The sequence below is a fragment of the Lepisosteus platostomus genome, chromosome 12 (genome assembly GCF_059453375.1).
Source record: "Lepisosteus platostomus isolate fLepPlt1 chromosome 12, fLepPlt1.hap1, whole genome shotgun sequence".
Lineage (NCBI taxonomy): Eukaryota > Metazoa > Chordata > Actinopteri > Semionotiformes > Lepisosteidae > Lepisosteus > Lepisosteus platostomus.
Window position 1 is genome coordinate 8,835,546 of NC_142622.1, and position 24,622 is coordinate 8,860,167.

Here is a 24,622-nt window from a genome sequence, read left to right on the forward strand (position 1 = left end):
GCAAGTGACCTCATACTTCTATATCTTTTTGTTGCTTGTCCTTTTATTGTTGTAATTATTTCACAACACATAATGAGTTCCACTGCTCCACATTGCTTAATTATGTAGTTAAGTTTACTGCTGAAGCAAGTTTAATTTTAAGATCACTACGAAATTAACAAAGCGATTGTTCTATGTCTTCTGTTTGTTGTCCAATGGAACAGTTAATCCCCACCATTAAAAATAACCTCCCTGCATTAAAAGTCTCAGCCCCCTCCCCAAAAAAACCCTACAAACATAAAAACAAACATTTCGGCAGGATAGTGGAGATGAAATCCTCTACTTGTTAGAATTACAGCTGTTCATTTACAGGACTGATGGTCACCAGAACCTTCACCAGCAAAGAAGAGATCCTTTTTGTAAGAGCAATTATTTTGCAGGCTTTTAGACTTGGAGTTAATGTGGTTTTCCCCTTATTTCTGGGGATACCCTTCAAAGTCATTGAGTACCTCACAGGTTGAACACTCTAATCCCGTGTTTCCTATTCCTGTCTCTTGTCATCCCAGTGTCAGCTGCTGCTTGTTTCCAGCTGGACTCTTTTGATATTTTAATCGAACGGGTTCTTTGACAAATTAGACCTTGTTAGTTAATTGCCACTGTTAATGACATGACCTTTACAAGTTACTTACAGTACATTCTTCATGGTTAAAATGCGTGACTGTACCAGAACTGAAAACGATTAAAAAACAGTCAATCATGACAGGGTCTCAATCTCGGGCACTGCACTTTGAAAGCATTCACTAATTAAAAGAGTAGATGAGCGTTAAGGTTTGACTTTTTTCAATAAGGAAGACGGATGGCTTAGAAGTATTGTTTTTGTACCTTATGAAGTGCTGAAAATCGCCTCCTGTTCTTACAGCAGGCTTTTCTTGCTGACATGATCATGTACTGTAGCCTGCAGCTTTTCATCTTATTTCTGGCCTCATACCTTGGCAACCTAGCAGAACCTCTGCCTGCAGTTTAGGTGATTTTAATTTTTTTTACATAAAATTAATTGTTGCACAAATTATATGATGAATTATATGATGATGAGGTCATGATGCATTACTCTTTTTTCTTTCTGGTATCATTAAAACCACTTTTTCATTTTCCAAATTTAACCCACTGTTTACATTTTGGATTAAAAAAATGTATTTTTGTACTGTGTGTCAGTGCTGAAGCAGAAAAATGCAGCAGTGGCTGTTTTCACCAGTTCTGGGACAACACTGTCATGGTAATTAGGAGAGAGTTCTGATGACATATCGGTGAATCCAGACCAAACCAACACCTGGCATTGAAGGACTTCAGTCCAATAATTTACTTTAGTGTGATGTAAACTGAATACCTAATGGGTCTCGCTTAAGCTATGCATGTGCTCATTTTTGCATGTGGTGTGTTCCTTTCTTCTTTTGAGTTTGAAAAGAGAAACTAGAGAGGGGATCTTTCTGACTGCTCATCTGCTTTGATTGATGTGACCGTAGGGGTCAACTACAGATTGTGGATTTTGTTGATACTAGTTTGTTCTGATAATTTAGTTTCTTTGACTGTATTTTATGTATTATACACATAGTGATTATAGAATGCAGTATAACATTTCAATACCAGAGATGCCAGAGACCTTGAATACTTTGACATTGTGCAGCGCTCCATAATTTTATTAAAGAGGTAAAACATCATATTTTATGTGACATGAAATATTGCACCTTAGGGTGCCCTGTGATAAGAGACCTGCTGTAGGTGTTCATAGCCAACAAATTATAATGTTTGATAGACGAGAAGGTATCACACTGGTTTGTCATGCGATGACATTTAGTTAATAACAACAATGAGGCCTTTTGTATTATGAAAATGAAGATAAATCGTCTGTATACAGTACTTAACTGCATTAACAAAATATAAATTTACTTTTAAGTATTTTCTTCTTCAAGTATTTCCAAAATTCTTCATTTTAGCTTTCTTTAGTCGGAAACATAATAAAACCAGAGAGTGCTTCCAATTTACACCCATTCTTTTATTTAAAAAAAAACTTGTAGTAAGATAGTGTCCTTAAGGTGTCCTACAGTACATAATTAAAAGAGCACCGCTGGATTTAGTTGAAAGAAATGTAGTGGTCCCTTGTTTCTTGTTATTGTGTTACCTTTTCCTCCTCCTCAGGCTCAGAGTCTGTTGGTCATAAGTGCAGCATTATGGCCAGGAAAAAAAACATTGCTGCTCATGGTGTTGGCATTTCTGGTCTGACTTCCTGAAAACTTGAGAAGAGGATTAACATTTTTCTATTGGTAGTTAATAACCAGCTTTCTCTGTTCTTAAATGTTCTTTTTAGAAGATGCTAATGGGACAATTTTGTCAAGTGAAAATGATCCTGGTGAAAATGTTTCAGTTTTGTTAGCACAGACGTATTAGTGAAAACAACACTGATAAACCCGTCTCTTGTTTTAAGCAAAACTTGCAGTTTTGCTGTACTTCATGTGATTTATCTCTTTAACATGGCAGTTGTGTTTTTTTTCTTTCTCCTGCGTAACTGCCACCAAGGCATTCAGACCGAAAACATACAGGAACTGTTCTAAAATCTTCTAATAAGCCATAAAATGAACAGGGCTGTTACATGTTTTTCTACAACTGAAAGGGCGTACAGACCAGACCTTTCAGGAGTTGCTTGGGGGTAGCGGTCACACACAGTTTCATTTAAATTGCTTTAAGGGAGCTGCAGTGTGGCTTCAGCGGTCACTAAGTTTACTACTGGCCTTGGTTTCTGTGTTGTCCCACCTGTGCTGGTTTACCCAGGCATGAGCACATCAGGGGGTACCCCGCTCGGAACAGACCGCTGTGCTGTTGCCTTCTCCTAGAACCGTAGGCCGCCCCAAGCAGGACACCCTTGCCTTCACCAGCCTTGACATAATATGAATTGAGCAGGAGGTGATTCTGTTTCAGGAATTTGCAATAATTCCTCCTATTTAACACATGAATGTGTTCAGTATTGGCGGAGGAACACGTTGCTACCAAAACTGAAATCGGATCCTTGAAACAGAAAGGATGTTGCCATGGAAAAATGAAGTAACGCTCGCTGCAGCTGTGATGCATTAATGAATAGGATATTTTTTTTAAAAGATCATTTGTGTTTGGTGTGGCTCGGAGGGACCCAGCCAGATGGTTTCCATGAACAGGACCTGACCCCTGGCTTGAGGAGCTCTTACAGGCAGATTACTTCATTTTCTTTCCCTGCAATTGTCAGATCTCTGAATTGTCACAAGATTTACAATTGCGACTTTCATTTTGCGCGCATAAATCATATTTTTTTCCCCGAAATTGTTAGGACATAAATGATTGTTCCTAGGTTTAGTTTAATAACGGAATGTTTTTTTTTTAGATATATAAGTATCATTTCATTGTGGGTGGGTATGACACAAATCATAGATGCCTTGGAATACACATCTTAAAATACATTTTAATATTTCTAATAGTAAATAACACTGCTTGTGCTTAAAACATTGGGTTATTAATCTGCCCTGTTTTCTAACATGGGCTTGACAGCTCACCTTGCTTGGGAGATGTCCAGGATTCTTTGAATAGCTGCCAAAACCTTTGAAAAGCATGAGTATTGTGCTCAGCTTATTCACTGTAGGACTATGAAAAGGCACAGACATGCATGTGAGTGAGGGTGGCACAGAGAGAGAATGTGCTGTGAAAACTCCTAGCAGGGTAACTTTGACACAACCAAATAGCATGTTCAAAAATATGTTTCATGCAACATAAAAATGGTAAATGTTATGAATATTTTTCTAAGTTTTAAAAATTAATTGGGGGGAGAAACATTCCACCGTGGTTAGGTTTGGATCCATTTGCTGTTAATTAGTCAAATTAAATTTAACAGTTCATCTGTCATTAGGCGTGAGCTGAATGTGAGCGAATGTGAATTATGCTGCTCACATTTGCTACAGCCTTAACCATAACCTTCCTGCTAGCTTCTGCTAGACATTACCTTTGGCTCTCTGGATATAAGTGGAAAAGTACATATATGTGATTATCTTATAAAAGTAATAAGTGAACACAGGGGGTTAGAGCAATGAGAACTCACAGGATTATATACCCTTAAACATCTGTAACAGTGCAAAGTTGCTTTCGGGACCACCAACATTAAAGCCCAAACTTGGATCACCGTAAACCTACCGGTATAATACAAACACTGCCCCAAAGCAGAAACAAACAACAGATTTTCATGATGCAAAGTATTTACCTTCTCAGATTTCCCCCTTTGCCATGCCACAGTGAATTTGTGTCAGATTGTGTAATTGCACTGGACTTGGATTGTGGAATTAATGGGGATATCAGTGGCCTGTTTGCCAGGCTTTGCAGTTATTTGTGGAATGAGTGAATTCCTTCCTTCTGTTCTGACTGTGTTCACAAAAATGCTTGTGGGATACCTGGGTGTTGAGGTCATTTTATTCATTCTTATTTGTATTTTATTTTTTACTGAAGTTGTACAGTTTCTAAATAGTTTTTTTTCCCATTATTATTTAAATTAAATTAAAATAAACTTTAAAAAAAATTAAATGAGCTGTTTCTTCCTGTCTGTGAAGAACTGAAAAAAAGTCACTGTTGTTTATTTGTATCGCCACAAATATACAGAAAGAAAATAATTCATGCACGCGATACAGAGATGAAGTTTATAGAAATAAATGCTTGTGCTGTGTGGCTCAGGTTCTTCAAGTTTGCACTGGTGTTGAAAGCTCTGAATGTCTTCATAGGTAAACTATCAAGGGTGTATTTTATTTCCTTTCCCTGCTTGAAGGGTTATTTCCTGTATTTTATTACTACATGATACAGTGTTTTACAGTTTTGGGGAAAAAATGAGCTCAATAGAACAGCTAGGTACTGTACTGTAGGTAATACGGTATTGAGGATGACTTGGTCAGTATCTTGTAATATTATGTACTTGAATCAGGTGTAATAGTCCCCGCTGTAGAAGGCTACCACTCGTAGTGATAACATCTTTATGTAGACTGCTTGTATCACTTATCATTGCTTTGACTGGACATGTGCATGCCACAGAAGACATTCTGCTTTAAGGAGCCAGATTTGCTGTCTTTCTTACAGTGTCTTTTTTTTTTTAAAGTTAATCATTACATTTGTTTAAATAAGGTTCACATGTGGTTTTGCTTTTGGTTGTCTCATCTGTACAGCAACAACTCCATAACATCCTGCTCAGGTCATATGCTCAATTTACAGTGCACACTGTAGTGACATGAGGTATTCTCCTTCACAACGCTGTGAAGTGGAAGCATTGTGAGGAAACTTCCAAGGTCACCACAGAGCAGGCTGACCCTTTCCCTTCGTCATTTATTTTCTTGTGCTCGGCTGATGCAGGATTTGTGTAGTTTGCACAGGATTATTGTTGATTTCCGATGCTTGATACATTGGTTTCATTACTTGAATTAGCAGACTGGCAGCAACATGCCCTTTCGGTTTACTGTAAGAGCTAGGATAAGGACAAGTTTAAATAGCTGAGCCTGGTTTTACTATACTATAAGGCACTGTCATGCAGTGGGGAAAGTAATTTTGGAATGAACCGGGTCAGAGCTTTCTGCTGAAACTGCACTGGATGTCTACTTCCCCTACTGTTATATCAGTTCAAAATAGCAAAAAAAGAAAAAAGGCTATAGATGCCCCTAGCTAAATTTAGTGACTGAAGTGCACTTAACAGCTTGAACAAGCTTAAATGGCACTTTGTTACCTTGTACATACAGTATTTATAACCATTTGGCTATAGTAGTCAACTTGGCCAAGACTCTTCAGTGATTTCAGCCCCAGGATAAATATAAAAATAAAGTGCTGTTTCTTCTCGGGTAGTGATTCTGAGCCTGAACTAAGTCAACACAGAGCAGAGAGCTGGGGAGCTCTTTGCTGTTACAGGTGCTGTCCTTCATAGGAAGCATTAAGCAGAGGCCCCTTGTACAATGAGGTTATTAAAAAGAAAAGAAGTCTCAGAGTACTTGTTTGAAGAATACAATGTTAATTCAGGTGTCTTGGCCAAGTTCCAGTATGATTTATTTTAAAAATATATATGTGGGCTTTCTTCCTCTCCTGACCAATGACTATGCAGTTAGAACCAGTGTTACATTGTACTGTATGTAGATTTATTTGCATTCATTTTCCCATATCTTTTTGTGTTATTTTTTTAGATACATGTAAAATGTCCTTTACGCCTACAGTGTGAGTGGGAACTGGAAAGCATTTCCATTTGGAAAATGAAAAACCTAAAAGGGTTTCTAAGATGACCGTAACTGTTTTGTTATATTAAATTATTTCATTTCATTTTGACAGGACATGATGTTAATCAGTGACTTTAGAAACATGAGAAGACAAATTCATCTGACCTCCTACCATCGTAAATGGTGCATTAAACCATTCAGATATTCATAGCACACTGTGTTGTTATTATTCTACATGGTGCATTTCCAACATAAACAAGGTAATTTTCTGGATCACCCAATGCATAAAAAGAGCCTGGAAAAATAGTAATGGAAATTATATCTTAAACTTTAATTTACTTACGTATTTATGCAGCAATCTTCCTACATTTCTTCACATTGTAATGAAAATGAAGGCTTCCAAAATGTATCATCTTGTACTCGTCATGGATCCTAGGCAGTTGAAAATCTCAAAAAGCTCAAAATTGCTGGATCGTCACATCCCTTCAGCAAGCTCACTTTCTTACACACAAAAGAAAACGTCAATGTCAAAGCACTGATGGACCCAAGCAAAGGAGAGCATTTTTCAAGAATGTGTTAGGGAATCACCCTCAAGCTTGGATGCAGAACAGCAGACAAATGTTTGCACCACTTTAGAAGGACTCAAGGTAAATATCGCCTTGGCTGCAAAGAGACAGTTGGGTTTTATACCAGGAAACACCAGAATTGGTTTCTGGAAAATTATCAGGTGATCGGTGGTCGAGAGCACAAGGCTTCCTGGGCATAGCAGAACAACCCAGACTCCTAGCACGAGAGGCTGGACCACCAACAAGGAAAGACAGAGGTCCAAATGAGAACTTTTTGACAGGAGGAGCAGGTGGTGGACAGACAAGGGAAACCAAAATGATGGCTGTGGTTTATTTACAACCACATGGACTGTTTATGTCCCATTTACCCCAAACCAAGGAAGTTTTAGACCTAAGGAAGGGGAAGTCCTGATCTTCAATTGATATTCAGTTCATCCACCGAGCCCTGGTTAGAGACGAGCTTTTAACTTTACCAGCAAGTCCCCGGAATGCCAAGTGCACAGATTAATAATAATAATTGCTTACACTTATATAGCGCTTTTCTGGACACTCCACTCAAAGCGCTTCACAGGTAATGGGGACTCCCCTCCACCACCACCAATGTGCAGCATCCACCTGGATGATGCGATGGCAGCCATAGTGCGCTAGAACGCTCACCACACATCAGCTATCAGTGGGGAGGAGAGCAGAGTAATGTAGCCAATTCATAGATGGGGATTATTAGGAGGCCATGATTGGTGAGGGCCAATTGGAAATTTGGCCAGGACACCGGGGTTACACCCCTACTCTTTTCGAGAAGCGCCCTGGGATTTTTAATGACCACAGAGCGTCAGGACCTCGGTTTCACGTCTCATCCGAAGGACAGATGAAGAACAACAAAGCGGCAGGAGGCGCTGGAAATGTTGGGCACAGTGGGAAGTAACTGACACTACACCTCCACACTGGCATCACACGGATCGGGAATGAAGCCGTCAACCCCAGCGTTTTTCAGTAAAGCTGTGATTGTAACACTATTTAAGTCAACAATGTAGGCACCACCTAGAAAAGAAAGTTAAAAAGTAAAACTCTTAACAGTGAATGCAGTAACTTGCAGAAAAAGATAGAAAGGAAACTTTTGGCATTAAAATTAAAGATCTTTACATTAATCCTTAAAGTAGTAAGATTCATTCTATGAGGAAATGAAGAATTACCACTAATAACGCGGGGGTGCATAATAATATATAATATATATAGCCTCTGCTGACTCAGCTTAAAATCTTTAAAAATAAGCACTAGGGCCACTTGCAATGGGCAAGGGTTTTGTGCTAAGAATACAATACAACAACACAGTAACAAAATATTGTGAACCTTAGATGTATAAGAACATGTGATCTTATATTTATTTGCCCTTCATTCTTCATAAAAAGTCGTGGAAGAGTGGAAAGTTTAATAATATACTGTAATATCTAAAGATAGGGAACTCATGAAGTACCTTCTGTTTGTTATTCAGTAGCTAAGCAAGAGTACCCCACTGAAAACAACTGCAACAGTGCCAGTCCAGTGGGAATATTTTCTATTTGTCATCTCTAAAGATTTTCTAGAAATTAAAAGGGAGGCAGTTTTCCCTTTTTTTGCTGCGTGAGAAATGTGAACAGAGTGCACAGTTCATGGACCTGTCTTTCCCTGCTTGAATAAGATGGAATCATTGTGAAACCGTTAATGTCTTATGCTATTCTGGGGCAGAACTTTCATATAGCCTCTGTGTTTTTGGATGCAAGGAGGTGGTAAGTCGCACTGCTTTAGAATACCGGCCCTTTGGCAAGAAATTTACGTTGGTGCAAGTGGGGATGCTGACCAAAGACGTTCACAGTGTTCTTCCAAAACTCAAAAAAACTCCCGGTGCTATAGGAACTGACATTGGCTTGCGGGGTGATTTATTCCCATTATGTTACCATGTCACACAGTGAACATCTGAACTGTAGTAGTTCAGTGGTCCTTGTTAAGACCTCTAAACCCTAAGGCATTGTGGGATTTGCAGCCAGGATCCTGTAACATTTGGATACTTTTTCTTCTGCAATCAATTATTCATCTTCTAGATTTTCCCAGAATATTTGAATATTTGTCCGAATTATGAAGGATGAAAGCCCCTTTGCCATTCTGGTGTTCAACATTTTCAAATCTTAATTATGCTTGGCCAAATAAGCACAAACAGATTTCATTTTTTCCAGTGATTTTTTTTCCTTCTTCTGTACTTCCCTTGTTTGGAATCACCTGTTGTTCATCAGTTCAGCCTTTTCTGCCGTCTGTGAGCACTGGGTGTGTCAGACTGGGCAGACGTTTGGGAGTAGCTAGTTATTTTTTTGTTCTGCCCTCCTGAGTTTTGGGATCCGCCAGCTGTATGCTTTTCGCGTGTCAGCTCAAGGGTCTGAACTCTGGGACCTCACACAGTAGAGAATGAGAACGTCTCGGTCGTTTACTATGACACTGGCAGTACAGCCCTGTAGCAGAGGTGCAGCACTATTTGGGGCAGAGACACATTGCTGCACGCACAAGACAGGCTGGAGATCCTCCCATCCTATTTTCTAAGAAAGGTCTGTCTTCTCAAAGAGAGGAAGCCATTTGGCCAGTCTAGCCTGTTTGGGTGAGAGTAGTTAACTGAACCATAGATCTCATCCAGCTGTTTCTTTAAAGAAGCCTGGGTATTGGTATTGGCTTTAACCACGTGGAAGGGTAGCTGGTTCCTTGCTCCCATGATATTTTGATGATAAGAGGTTCCTCCTGTTCTTAAATGAGGTGCACCTCCGCTTTGTTTCCACACGTGCCCCCTGGTTCCTGTTACCCCGTTCCTTCTGAAGAAATCCTCTAGGCTGACTTTGTCAGTGCCTTTGAGGAATTTTAAATAGCTGTTGCAGGTCCCCCTGTACACGATCACAGTCACTGTCGGTCAGTGACATGACCCACGTTTGGATGACAGACCTGAACCTGCTGAGCCTCTGTGGAGTTTTGTGTACACTTTTCTACAAAATGTACCTGTATCCACTTGTCGTCTGACCTGTCTCCCCACTGCACATCCCACAGTGCTCACAGCAGACTTGGGCACTGACGATATCGGAAGCTGAAGTGTTTCCCTGGTCAGTAGGTTTGACCAAGTGGCACATGCTGTTGGGACAGTCCGGTCGCTCAAGGCACATCTGTCCCAGACTGTTACGGGATGGTAGATCTCAAACTGCACTCAGAAGGGCGCCTCGTCTCTTTGAGATGTTAAGGAAATATGTGCTTCTGAAAACAGCTGGCTCATCAGTGACCGTGTTTATAATATGCTTTCAACAGCCAGGACCTAACAGCCACACATTTTCACACACTTGTAGATGTAAATTCTCTTGGTTTATCACTGTGTTTAATGTCAACAGGCAGACAATGGGAAGAAAGAGGGAGTTTTGTTTGTATGTACAGAGTCTAGCTATGTAGCTACACCATAGCATGTCTTTGCAGATGTTGAACTGTTTTCAGGGGATTGCAGTACTTTTCCTCACTGGAATTGTATCTACAACACCAGTGTCATCCTCTAGACTGAGTGACATCAGTTGTGTAAGGTTTTCAGCTCAGTGTCCTTTTTTGGGGGATAAGCTTTGATTAAAATGCTTTTGTAATGTATCTTAATCTTGGCAAATATTTTTGGAAAAATGGCCTGTGTGTGAATGACTTTAAAAAAATGACAGTATAACTGATCTCCAAATCCACATTCTCTCAGAATAAAAAGAAGTCCAGTCATTATATCTTCCGAGCAACTTAGGTGGGAATTTCAGAATTAGACCCATCTTACTTATGTATACTACAAAATAAGGTAGTATTTTCTACAAAAAATAAGCAATTCATTTTACTGGGTGTACAACAGATGAATTCAATTATATGAATACTGATGGTAATACAAAATACTGAGGGATTTTATCAAAACCAGAGTTTTCCCCTAAATGTAGGCATTTAAATGCAGCCGTGCAACTTTTCTGGCTAAACAGGGTTACGATGGATAACCAGGGTTACACCATTTATTATTTGAGCTGCAAGTATTCTTTAGTACAAGGAAAGGTGCTTATAATAATATTTATCTTTCAGGGAACATTAAAAAAACTAATCGATTTCTGATATACTGGAGATGTTTCAAGCAAGTTTGAGGGGAAATGTTTTCTGTCTTTGCATGTACTGTATAATACAAACTCAGAGCTGTCCAGTTTCACTAGACATTAGAAACCCTATTCTCCTATTCTGCTTCTTTATAATATTCATGGAAGGAAATAACTAAAAGGGGTCTTCTTGATTTCTCATGGCAAGCCTTAGAAATCTTTCCATTCAAAATGTCTTTTTTAACACTTTACAAAACGTTAGGAGCACTGTGCAGGGTGACTGCTAAGAAAGAGTGCTGCTGTCAGCTTGTGTGTTTCTGTTGAGCCTACATCTCAGCCCAGGCAGAGGATGGAATATGAAATGCCAGAAAAACAGTACATAAATGACTTGGATTTTCCATGGGTTTCCAAGTTTCTGGAAGAACTGAAAACCTTTGATTTTGTCGGAATCACTGTCTCATATGAGTTTCCCACAAATATTTTGTTCCTTAATGGACTCCCCCATTTTTTCAGTGTGTGAAAGAAAACAAGCCATTTCAAACTCTTTTTTTTAGGAATACAAGAGCTGCTACAAAATATGGAAAAATAAAAGTATAATCTGCACAAAATGAAGGGTATATTGTTGGAAAATTATTGGATGGGTTCTTTTTAATCATTCTTTTAAAAAATACATTTTATATACTGATGATGTTGAAAATTTTACTGCTTCTTAACTATAGTTTTGGCTGTGAAAAGTGAATGAGGTCTACAATACACTTGTGTTTGTGACAGATGTTATTGAAATACACTTTGTGAGCAAATCAATTCTAACCACACTGTTCCACCGGCAGTAAAAACTGGCTGTTATGGCTTTCTTGCTACAAAATGGTTAGAGAAATGTAAAGCTAACAAGTATGTACTTAGCATCCTTAGTGCAATAAAAAAGTTAGTTCACTGTGCTGTGTAAATTAACTACACTGTGAGTGCTGTGTAAATTAACTACACACTCATAAGATGCACATATAGTAAGCATTAGAATGAGCATTTGTTTTGCAGAGCTAAATAAGGACCACAGTGCGTGGCCTTCATTCTATGTTATTATGGTCTAGGAAATGCTTCTGTAACACCATCTTAAAAACTAAGCTGCTCATACCATAATAAATTAATTCATTAGCTGGTTTGCCCGTAAGGCAAACTAGAGCTTCCAGGCCTATTCAATATGTACAGTACAGTACTTGCTTTGCACCCTTCCAGATTCTGAAACGTTTCAAGAGATCCAGTAGCCCATCAAACAACAGCAGGAGTTTTTATGCGTGCCTGTCTTTAAGAAACAGGCCGCAAGTATCAGCGCGTGAAAGTATTCATATTTCAAACGCTACTTTGAAGACTAATGAAAAAAGGAAACCACGTGGGACAGGCATGCAATTGTATATCCTGTTTTTAGAATGATGAAAGGTAGGACGACTGCAACATCACAGCACTGTCTCATATTCTGTTACTACTGTGTGTGTTTTCTAATTCCTGTCAGAGGCCCAACAGTTACAAAAAAAAAATTATTAAACGCAGATATTGTGCTGTACTGCTTTTAGTAGGTCTTTCCATGAACGCCCAGTTTCTATGAACCATGAGCGCACTTTGCGATACTGCTGTCAGATGCACTGTGCCACTTATTGGTCCTGATCATATCCATGGAATTGATGAAATGCATTAAAATATTCTTTGGTGGATGCAGTGCTTTATTCTAGCGGATTTCTGTCACGGATAAATTGTAATTTCAGACTTGGATCCAAGTAGCAAAAGATGGATCCAGACCTCAAAGTTATGAAAAAGTGCTCTCACCCATTAGCTTAGATAGCACTGCAGTGTGTCTAATTTCATGGCAGAACCTATTTTTTCCGCGTAGTGTGTGATGGAGATCCAGTTTAGTTTAATTCATTCATCATTCTTTAAATAAAAGGAAAGTAACCCTTTTTTTCCTCTGTTTTGGCTTTCTAGCTGGAGCTACAGTCGTGTTGTATATTCGTCCCAAATGACAGCCTGCCTTCCCCGAGCACCATTGTATCGGGGGATATTCCTGGCACAGTGCGAAGCTGGTACCACAACCAGGCCAGCATGCCTGGGACTCTAGTAATATGTCTCCCCCAAATAAGTGTGATGAGTGCTGGCCATAAGTACATGGAGCCACTCCAGGAAATTCCGTTTGTTGTATCCAGGCCGGTTCTTGAAGAAGGTAAGTCTTTAATTACTTAAGTGATACACATGAACATTTTAAGTCCAGTTGCGATAGGTATCATTATCCTCATGCCTGTGGAGCATTCATTTCATATTCGTGGTTGGATAGCATGTGGGGTTAACCACTCATGACACCTATGTTTTAAAAATTTGGAAGTTTAGGAATCAAAACCTTTTTTTCCGAGATGTGCAGGTATTTCATGTGTGTTTTTTCGATTAGTATTCGTATGGCACATACTGCACAGGGCTGCTTCGATCAGGTACTGTATGCATTTACTCTCGGCCTGTTCCCTCTATATGAATCCCAGAAATGAAAGAGAAGAATTTCTACAGGTCCAACGGATTCAAACGCCATCATGATAATATGAAAAAATAGCCTTTGATTATTAAAACTTGTTTTACTCCTTTTAAACTTCCTTTAGCCTCGTGTTTGTGCTACAGTATATAATGTTATAATTGAACAAATATATTGAATGGAAAACTCATTATACTTTAATATTGTTTTTGATGAGTTTGTACAACACAGATCTCCTCTTGACCTACTATACTATCTACTATCCAGTATGTTGCATAAAAAAGAATCATTTATTGCCTGCATTACTTTTCATATTGCAGATGAGCCACCCAGCATTCTCTGCGTGCTATTATTATTGAATGAGTTTATAATCGCAGCAAAACCTAGTGAGAATGGTTAATGTTTGGGCATTTCAGAAGTCATATTGTCTAATTATCTTTCTTGGCTGTGTGAATTTATTAAAAGTCAAATGGAAAAATATTTTATTGTTCTCTGGCAGATGCTTGAATTAGTTGTTTCATTTAACTTTTGTAGAGCTGTATAGTTTTGTTTTTTTATCAGAAGATTTTCATTGGGTTTTGATGTTAACAAACTGTAATTGGACAAGTGAAAATAGTTATTGCCGTAAATGAATTTTAAAGCATTTTTTTGATCCAGACTGTCAAAGCCAATATTTTATATCTTCACGGAGCCAGCAACACACTCAGGCTGCTCTGAAAAATATAACTGTTTTGAAGTGCTTTTAATTTGTTATTGTATTAAAGAACAAATGGTGCAATTATCTAGGATTTACTTAGACTAATTAAAAACAAACCATAAGGGCTCTGTTAATGCATAACATTTTGAAGCAGTTCACACACAGTGTAGTACTACAGAGCAATAACTCTTCTGATTCTGATCGAATTGTAAGTAAAGTGCTGGCTTTAACAGCTTTGAAAAGGATGACATGAAAAGCACGCAATTTTGAGAATGTTGTAATGGGCAGCTGTGTCAGCATGCGTTGGCTGTAAAGGTTAATTCCACGTCTGAAAAACAGAAAAGAGAAACAACGTTTTGGCTGTCGGGGCTTCTTCGTGTGTGGAAGGTGGCCGAGCAGCCCAAACGTCGCGTTTCTCCTTTCTATTTTTCAGACTTGGAATTAACCTTTACTTGCTCCGTCTTCGAGAATTCCACTTCCTCTTGGACAACAAACTCTACCCCCGCCTTCAGTCCAGTTTTCTGTGTCCAGCGAGCAGAAAGTTGCTCCTGGCAGCACTGTTTATCCAGGGATAGGGAGCAGTAAACGCAGGCCAGGCTGCCGGAGCTCCACAGCCAGCGCGTTGAGTCCTGAGCTGCTCCTGAGATGTTCATCCCTGCTCGTCTGCCCTCTCCCTGCCTCTCTCCCCCTGTCCTTCAGGCGATGCTTTCCCGTGGACGGTGAGCCTGAGCCAGTTCAGCGTGTACACTCTGCTGGGGCAGCAGCGCTCCTTCAGCCTGCTGGACCCCCTGGGCTGCACGTCCACCCTGGCCGTCACCTCCCACAAGCTGCAGGCCTCAGGCCCCGAGATCCGGCACTCCTTCATCGTCTGCCTCCATGTGGACCTGGAGAGCCTGGAGATCAAGTGCTGCAACCCACAGGTGGGTCTCTTCCTCGTGCTGACCGCAGCTGTTAAAAAAAAAAAAATAGGTGGCACAGTTACATTAATCACTAGATTTATTCCTGGCCGTGGGGGTAGGGAGCGTAGTAAACTGTAACAGCTATGGTTATCATATAGTTACCTAAAAGAGCGTTTAAAGGAAACAGATGAATGTCGTTTCAAATTAACACTAACTTTTTTTTCCCCTTTAAATAATCCTATCCTTCCTTTTTCTGTCCTCCTTTTACAACTCCTTAAGACTCAGTCCTTTGGAATAGGGGGTGGGATTTAGCCTTTCTTTGATGTGATCTCAAATGTTCTCTTCCTTAAGTCTTAGTAACTGTAGCCTGAGATGCACATTTGCCTAATGTGGCTGAATCAGTTCCAGGTGTGCGGTTCGTTGCTGTGTTTTAGGTAGGGACAGACTGCGCCCTCTGATGGGAGCTGCTTCCAGGATAGAATTGTTCGGTGACCCAGTGCCACTTGCCCACAAGTCTTTGGATGGAGACACTGTATTTGCTCATTAGTGCTCTTCTCATGTGTCTTTATGTAATCCATGACCAGCGGACTGCAGGCATTGTGCGTGTGTAATTAAATTCAGTGGCCTCCGGTTCATGTTTTGAAGTAATTTGACGGTATCAAGTTAATACCACAGTATCAGACTTTGGATATGAACCCACACAGATTTCAGAATCTTGATGATTTGGTTATTAGGGCTGGAGAGAGGGATAAAAAGCCTTCTCTTTCAGCGGTTCCCCCACCCAAGCCAAGCAGGGCCCAGGAAGGTGGGGGCAGGTTTGACGTCCGACACCGTTAATGGCGTTGCACCATGTGTGAGGAGGATATGGGTGTCCTTGCGTGAGGCAGAAAGATGATTAACCCTTAGTGTAGATATGTGGGCTTGCAGGCGGTTATGTAACATCTGCTGAGAAGGCCTGTTGGGTAAGCTTTTTACTCCTATCTCTGTTTTTCTCTGAGTCAAATAACATTACAAAAGCAAACCTTAAAATGAAGGTCAAATTAAGTTAAATAGAATATGGATCAGATTCTGCTGTTTTGAAAAACTCTGTTATTATGTCAGCTCTTGCACGTTTGAAGGTCGGAAACCAGTTGGAACTGTTTGGATTTGTGAGCCGAATGAAGCGAACAGAGCCTCTTGCAATCCAGAATTTCAGCAAACACGCTTAACAAACACTGGCATCTTCCTAACTGCTTTTTGGAATAAAGCAGAATTACTGACATCGAAAGGGACTGTTCCCACACTGTTTTGGAACACATTTTTGCAAATGTTCACATGCATAATTCCCTTGGCTGAGACAGGCTGTCTTGAAACATCAGAGTTTTAGTCTGTGATACCTGAATAGAGCTCTTTTTTCTTGGAAAATATGAATAATGCCCTGGCTTTGCATTGCCCTCATAAATGCCTTGTGTCATTGTGTTTATGTGGTGGGTAACAGAAATAAACAATATTAGGGTTGTGCCCTTTAATTTAATTTGCACTGGCGGAGAAAAAACAAACATTCTGTGAGTTTGCAGTGAGATGTTCTTTTTGAGGTCACTTTAAGAGAAAAAAATCTCAGCTCATCCTCCTTGGCCTAACTCTGTAATTATTGAACAACATTCAAATAGGATTCCAAGCTACTTTTGTCCTCATACCTTTCATTGTCATGAGAAAATGTAGATTTAATTGCAGCACAGAATGAAATAAATCATTATTAACATTAAAGCTCGTCAGATCTCCCATTATTTATCAAAGACCAAAATAAATGCCGTCATTTACAGAGCAACTTGTTTCATTATCTGTTGGACCAACAGCTGAGAGTCCAGCTCTTTTTACGTTTAATCTTTAAATTTGCTGCTAATTCTGAACAGAAGTTGGTTAAACTAATAACAATTAGACTGCACCGCAGAGTTTAAGAAGTGTTGCCAAGGCCTAGAACAAAAGAGACCTCACACCACTCTCTGAGACCTTCTTCCAATTATCAAACTATTTGTGGGAATGTATGTGGGGATGTAAGAGCAGCACAGTTGCTCAAAGTGCCACCAGCAGTGCAGCAGCAGGGACTTTCTCAGTAGAGGGGAAAAGCCATCAAGCTGTCAGAGGAGGAACATCCTTTTGTGAAGGCAGGAATTCAGAAGGCCTGTGTGTTTTGATCACATGCACACGAAGGAGCTGGGAGCACCAGTCCCGTCTTCTGATGCAGGCATCAGCTTGTGCTGTGCACTCTCAGAACACCCAAGTAGGTAGATGCCAGGCGCATGGCAAACATAAAGAAGCGTCAAAGTATTTAAGCTTTTTTTTTATCTTACAATGGTAGTTACTGTAGTAGTCGCCGGCGTTCAAAAGCAATGTACTGTATTGAAATTAAAGCTAGAGTTACCACTGCCTACAGTAACTATCCAAGTGCCTTGAATTAAGATCAACTGGAAGTTAAAGACTGCGTCACCACTCACTCTGTTACCAGTTGAAAAGTTAAGACCAGACAGGGCTTTTGCAAAGGTAATAAAGCAGCCTTGACCTAAAGCATGTGGCTGGCTGATGTTTTTTTTGTTGCAAGCTTTAAGTTAAAAAGAAAAAAGGTACCTCATGGCCATCTTGGAAAGTACAGCACTTGCCCGTGATCTTTTTTCTGTAGAACCAGATTTACACAAGATTGGGCTGTGTTCTTGGTTCTTGTATAGGACTTTCAAACCTGTCAGCTTGAATTAGCATATTTACCCACTTTATTTTCAAGAAATGAAACTAGTGTTAGGGTATGCTTTAAAGTTACAGGTATGCTTTAGTCCTCCGTGATTCATTTTGACAGGCATTTTGAAAAAATGGAAGCAAGGTTGTCTGTCATCCTAACACCTGCCTGCTTCCCCACAAACACACACCAATATACAGTAGCTCTTCCTCATGACAAATTTAAATGAGGTGTTTTTTAAGTTATTAAGGGCTCTTTGGCATCCAATGTGGGGCACAGTCCCTAATAGACAGACACCAGCACAAGAAAGACAAAAGGCCTTCTGAAATCTCAGCCACAATAAAACAGGAGTTGAAAGAAAGATTTTTACTAGCTTCTGCAAAAACATATGACATCTGTAGATGTACACTCTGCCATAAATAAACAAAAAGCAGGGAGAGTGTTTTTTTTCCCTATTCTTTACATTTTCTTATTAAAAACTGATTTGCCTTTTTTCTTAAACCAGCAATAAATACCTTATCTAGTGACTTTTCTTTTTGGCGAGACCTGGCATTCTGTCTACTTGTGGGGGGGGGGTGCCTCGGGATTGGGGCTCAAACAGGATATTTGGAATAGTTTGAAATGAACCTCTAACATGTGGAAAGATTAACTATTTTCTCCTGCTTATTGCGAAGTGGTGTTTTCAAGGATAAACCGTAAACACACTTGTTACCAGCAATTACAAAGGAGAGATCGCAGAGATCCAGGCAGCGAATGTAGGTTACTGAGGCAGCAAAGGCAGGCAAAGCAGTCTCTGAATCTGCACTGCCCACATTAAATAAAAAACAAGCTGCATATGCCTGGTGTATCCGGAGGCTGTAACGTTTATAAATATCAGCTTTTTAGTTTTCTGTAATGACTGGTCTAGTATGGCATCCAGCTGTCTGCTCTGGTGAATATGTGTTAGCGTTTATTCTTGGCCATGTTTAAAACAGTATATGGTAATGTATTGTCATTCTTTTCCTTTGATTTATGCTTATTTATGGAACATTTGTGTATACTCTGACCAAACGAATCCAGCACTGTTAGCAGTACCACATTACCCTTTATAGTTCTGAAGTGAAATGTCCTGGGAGACAAAGAAGTTGGATAGCGAGGGATCATCGACATCCAGAAATTAGCTCACTGTAAAAGACTGTCGTCCCCCCCCCTTAAAGGTTCCATATAAATAAATATAATTAATAAATTCACATGTCTTATTATTGCCTCTACACATATTTTTGTTTTTATATTATTTCATTTTTTTGTAACTTGCAAGTTTAGAATTACTCCTCTGGCTGTTTTTTTTAAATATTGTATGTCCAAACAGACGTGTGAGCAGCGACTGAAACATCACCAGCCCTGAGAATGAGCCATGCATTACATCCAGTTTCCATGGGGAGAGAACAGTGGAGATGGAGTAAATAGATAACATGAGGAGTGCCACTGGCTTCTTTTAATCTATTTTTTTATGGATGCTGTTTTAACATCTGGGCATGGCAGAACCATTATTTACCTCCAGGGCTTGAAATCCCAAATATTTTTCAGTGATCCAGTAGGTTCAGTGCACATCAGTAACAGTGATCCTGATTAACCTAATCCAATCCCACGAGTCTTGGATTTTTTTGTCCTTGTCGATAATTCACAACATGTTTAAATATATTGAGAAGAGGAAGTCCAACTCCCGCAGCTAATGTGCCAGTTTTTTCATACCTGATTCCTTTATGCTGGGGTGTCCAGACACGTTGTTAATAAAGGAACAGGTAAAGGTTTGTTCCATGCTGAGAGGAAAATAAAAAAAACAACAGTGTTTCAACTGAAGGCTCCGCAGCCGAAATGCTGTCTCTTTTCTTTTCCTTTCAGCGCGGAATAAACCTTTGCCTGTCCCTTTGCACTCTGTGCATGCTGAAAAAATCGATGTTCCTTAGACGCTGATGTATGTTCTGTACCAAGATGCTATGATTCTAATGGCTGAGATACATGAACATACCTACTGTATCGCCTGAACTTTCCACAGCTCACCCTCAAGAGTGTGAGTGGTTTTCCTCCTGGTTACATACTGTAAGTGAACTTGTGTCCTGATGCACCTCTCCATGCCCTTTGACCTTCTTTCTGATCCTGAAACTTGGTCCTGAGCCCAGAGAAATCGGGATTTCTGTTCTATTCCCAACGCACCCGCAGGTCATCCCACACTGCTGATCCGCTCTCCAGCCTAGCGTTCGTGCTCCGCCTTTTAATTTTGTGTTTAATTTGTTGTGTGACATTTTGTATATGTATGCGTTTCTGAGTTTTGTTTTTGCGTTGTTTGCATCATTATGAAAAATGCTCTATAAAGTGTAGATCACAGTTAAACCCTGTGTTTTCGGATCATCATCTCTTTAAAATGTAACTTTCTGACCAGTTTCCTGGCTGCCTCGTGCAGGTTTCGCTGGTACTTTGCTCAGTCATCGCTCAGTGATATACAGTATGTGAATGACCGAAATGCGGATGTTGGAAAAATAAGGATCTGTATTCTTGTATATATTGGGTTTTTAATGTTTTGTCCTTTTTTAAGGACATTTAAAATATCTGAATACTCTTCATACAGGGATACGTTTCAGTGTTTCATTGTGGTAGTTTTTTAATAAGGTTTTTGGATTTATTTCCAATGCTGTGGTCAGTTCTTCGTAGATAATTGGTGTTCAGTTATCCCAAAGGAGGTCAAACATCAGTAAAACCTGCAAAGAAGATAAACTGAAATGTAGTTATTATGTAAGTATTAAGCCCCCAAAGTCAGTACTTAGTGGAAGCTCATTTGCCATACGTTTCTGCTCTGTCTTTTTGGATGGGTCTCTATCAGTTTTTTCACCGTGCGGTGCTATAATTCTGTTCATTATTCCTGGCAAAATTCCCCGAGTTCTGACATGTTTGTTGAGGATCTTTGATGGAGTGCAACCTTCAAGCCTTGTCATAAATTTTCAATTGGACTCAAGTCAGGACTTTAACTGGGCTACTCAAGGACGTTAACTGTCTTGTTGTCAAACCACTCCATTGTGGCTTTGGCCTTGTGTTTTGGATCATCGTCTCTTTAAAATTTGACTTTTTGACCTAGTACTAGTTTCTTGGCTGACTCGTGCAGGTTTCCCCTGTACTTTGCTCAGTCATCACTCAGTTTCATATGGCTTCTCATTGCTACGTCCCTGATGAATTGTGATGACTTTGCACATATCTGAATGGTCAAATGATCTAAGGTGCTGTGTTTGTGTCTTAGTTCTCTTCCGCAGGCTTAGGTTTAAATCTCAGTTGTTGGTGCATGGAACAATCTACCCAGACGTGTTTTTGAAGCCCCTACCATCTTTCAAAAACTGGCAGATTAATTAACTACCATCAAACAGGCTGGATGGGAGGAATGGCCTGCTTTCATTTGCGACCATTTCTGTGGGTTCTGATGATGAGAAGCTTACCCATTTCATGATGTTCCTATCGCCATGGAATGTAGTAACTAGGTGATGTGCTGTGTAGGGTTTGCACCAGACATACTGTCATTTTTTTTTTTTTTGCTGTGGCTTCTTTTTTGCCACTCACCCATACAGGCCAGGTTCGTGTGGTGACGAGGATGTTTGCAATGTATGAACAGTCACTCCCATCTCAAAAGCAGGATATTTCAAAGTCATTGTGGGCTTCTCAGTGGCATCCATAATCAGGTTACGGTTATGCCCCTCTGCTCAGTTTGGAAGGGCAGGATGGTCTGGGTAGTGTCTGGGTGGTATGATGGTATGATGCTCATTCCACCACCACTTTGTTCCTGGCTCATTTCCAAAGCTCTTTGGTCTTCTTGGTGTATCACGCAGTGCATGTTGTGCTGTGAAATTCAATATCTGTCTGAGGGAACTTGCAGAGACAGACAAATTTACTTCCAAGTCAAGTTAATCCAGTTTGATTATACACAGACAGAGGTCATTACACTAATTTTGTGGCCTTTCAAATTATTCTTTTGCACCTGAACTCATTTAGGGTTGCTGTAAGCAAGGGCTATAAATAGTTAAGCAATTGAGAATCATCCAGTGTTCTTCAAAAAACTTCGTATTTTCTTGCTTAGAAGTCTGATGTTTTTATTTTGATTTTTTCTCTATCTAAACCCTTTAGATAAAGGGCTAGAAACAGTACAATGACTGGTTACTGTTAGATTTTATTAGTAGAGTCTGAGAGAGCTTTTGATGACACCTAGTAAATGGTAGATAAGGCACCCAAGTACTGCAGTTGGTTGCAGACTGTTTTTGTTTTGCACTGCACAGCTGGATCATAAAGAGTTAATCTTTAGTGCTTTTCTCTCCATGTGTATTCTGTTTCCACGTAAAAAAGGTACAGCACAGACTCTTTGAATTCAGTGCATTGTCTGTGCAATACGTCCTAATTGGGCTTTTGTCATCTCCTACTGTAAAAGTTGGAAGCTTGTTTTCCTTTCAGAAAGAATCAGAGTCCTGGAAAATAGGTTTTAGATCCAGAGTTGCTTCTAGGCAGTAGTTAGTTTCTTTGTGCACTGTTTTGTGCATGGATTTTGATTAATTTGGATGGCGCGGCTCTTTGTCGAGTCAGGCAAGTGAAAGATGGTGATGCCCAGCGTGTGCTCGGTTTATTTTTCTTGCTCGGCGCTCTTGCCTGCAGGTCCAGCTGCTCTACGAGCTGTTCCACAGCTGGAATACGACGTGGACCAGGATCCAGAAGCGAGGCATCCTTCGCCAGGCCGCGCGCTTCCCCGAGCCGCCCGCGGGGGCGGCGCCCTCGTCTCCCGTGAGGAGCAGCGCTGGCACGGCGCAGCCCGACACCAGCACCTGCAGCCCCTCGGCCGACTTCGGCTCTCCCACCGAGGTGAGTGCGCTCCGCGGTGCCCGGGCAGCAGGCTGCACGCTGGCAGCCTCGCTGCTGAGCTCCTGTGGTTTGGCCCTGCAGCGGATCAATCCCAGAAGCCGAAGGGAGCCAGAATCAAAAATGTAAACAGGATTCATGCTTGAAGTACATCCATTATTATAAACAAAAGGGTTTTCATTCCACTTAAAATTATACAAAAGCTAAAAGCTTGTGCACAGGGCCTTATGCTGTAACCCAATTGGCGTTTCTCAGCAAAAGCAGCTAATCCTAACGTGAATGTTTGTAAAACAACATTTTTAAGCTAAAAATCTCTTGTCATCTAGTGTGTAATTGTGCTTGTGCTTTTTGTTATGCTCTGTATGTCTGGATTACGTAGTTTTGAATATAAAATCTGGAGATCCTCTCTCTTCTTATTATAATTAGTTATTTTTCTAGGATCACATTTAGAACTTTTTAAAGTTAAGCTAAAACTAAAAGCTTGCATCTTACTTTTATGAACTGATGTGTTTACTGTACATTGTCCCAATAATTCTTATATAAATGTATTGTGTTTCTGGGTTCATTAAGCAAACAACAGGGAGAGTTTTGATTAAAAATCACTTTGGTTATAGAAAAAATAGTAAATCTGAAGCACCAAAAGCTGTACATTTCACAATTTGGATTGCAATCTAGGGAATTTAACCCACGATGTAAAGAACTTGGAAATATGTTGTGTATTTTAGTTAATATATCTAATATTTTTGAAAAGGAGGTTATGTCACTCTAGGTATGAACTTGTCACTACCTAGAGTGACACATGCTGGAGAGCTGGAACTCTCTAATCTCTCTATCTCTCTTAACATCTCTAGAAATATTACAGATGCCTTTAAAGTATAAATCTGTTTGAAACTTTTTTTTAATTAGGGTAACCTGCACACAGTTTAATATAAAACTACCTTAAAATAAAATCTACCTGTTAAGAACAGTTAGGTTCATAACACTTGGGCACAGTGTGTGTTTAATCTTACAGTTATAAAGGTAATTATGAATGGGAAGTATGTATATTTACACATTTATTTATAAATCTAATTATAGAAACAGATATTTGATAAAAAAGTTTGTTTAGCCTTAAGGAATAGATATTAATAAAAGAATAAAGGATTTGAACATTAAGAAAGCTGTCAAATACACCAATGGGACATTTTACCCCCTCTGTTTTATACATACAGTAGATTGCATAATAATGAAATATAATATACTATGGATATTCGAGCATCTTAATTCTTAGGTAGTGATGCTGTGCTAACTGGAGGTGAAGTTATCTGACGCTAGACAAGCGTCCCATGTTGTGTCGCCTGTGGTACCGACAATCACAAACATTTAATAATACCTCCTCACCCTGAGTCACGGTAGTAACAGACATAGGTACTGCAGGCTATGACAGCCCACTTGTCAGTGTTTACTTAAGTGCACACAGTGGTAGAAGTGTTTAGTCCATGGGGAAACGCAGTGATTGAGCAAGAATGCAGGAGCTGTTTTGATAAGGTTCTGCAGTGGTGAAGCCAAAACACCCCTCCCCACACACACACTCATGCTCTTTGGCATTTCCCAGCCTGCGATCTGTGGGTCTGACGAGCAAAGACCAATTCTGCAAGGAAAACAAGCTCTGCCCTTTAGTCAGTTTACTGAGCTTGGTGGAGGAATTAAAGTGTATGCTTTAGGTCTTGGCGAAAGTAGGTGTGGGAAAGTAGCTGAGCTCCGGCTGTTGGCTCACTGTGTTAGAAACTGGTAGATGATAACATCTGCGGTTTTTTGGTACTGCCTCGGCAGAACCAGGAGGTCCAGTTTGACAAGGGAGGCTCAAATTTTAAACTGGGTTTTCTTTCACTTGGGTTATTTAATTATTTGTACTCTCAGTGTCCCCGTGGCTTTAATGATCCAATCATCCTATTGCTAGCCTCATCTGCAGCATCAGATCTGTTAGATCATACCTTTTAGGCACAGCTATTTGAGTATTTTAATTTTTTGATCAAAGTTTAGATAATCAACATTCAGGGACAGCTTCCTCTTTTGAT

The 24,622-nt window shown here is 40.0% G+C and overlaps 1 protein-coding gene across 2 annotated transcripts in view; it reads left to right on the forward strand.

Moving 5' to 3' along the window:
* vps13b (vacuolar protein sorting 13 homolog B) overlaps positions 1-24,622 on the forward strand; it is a 325,535-nt gene that overhangs the window by 159,305 nt on the left and 141,608 nt on the right. For both annotated transcript variants that reach the window (XM_088600797.1, XM_088600796.1), the window contains exons 23-25: positions 12,868-13,102; positions 14,796-15,016; positions 22,365-22,568. In XM_088600797.1, coding sequence (XP_088456923.1) covers positions 12,868-13,102; positions 14,796-15,016; positions 22,365-22,568 — 660 coding nt within the window. The remainder of the gene's footprint in view (positions 1-12,867; positions 13,103-14,795; positions 15,017-22,364; positions 22,569-24,622) is intronic.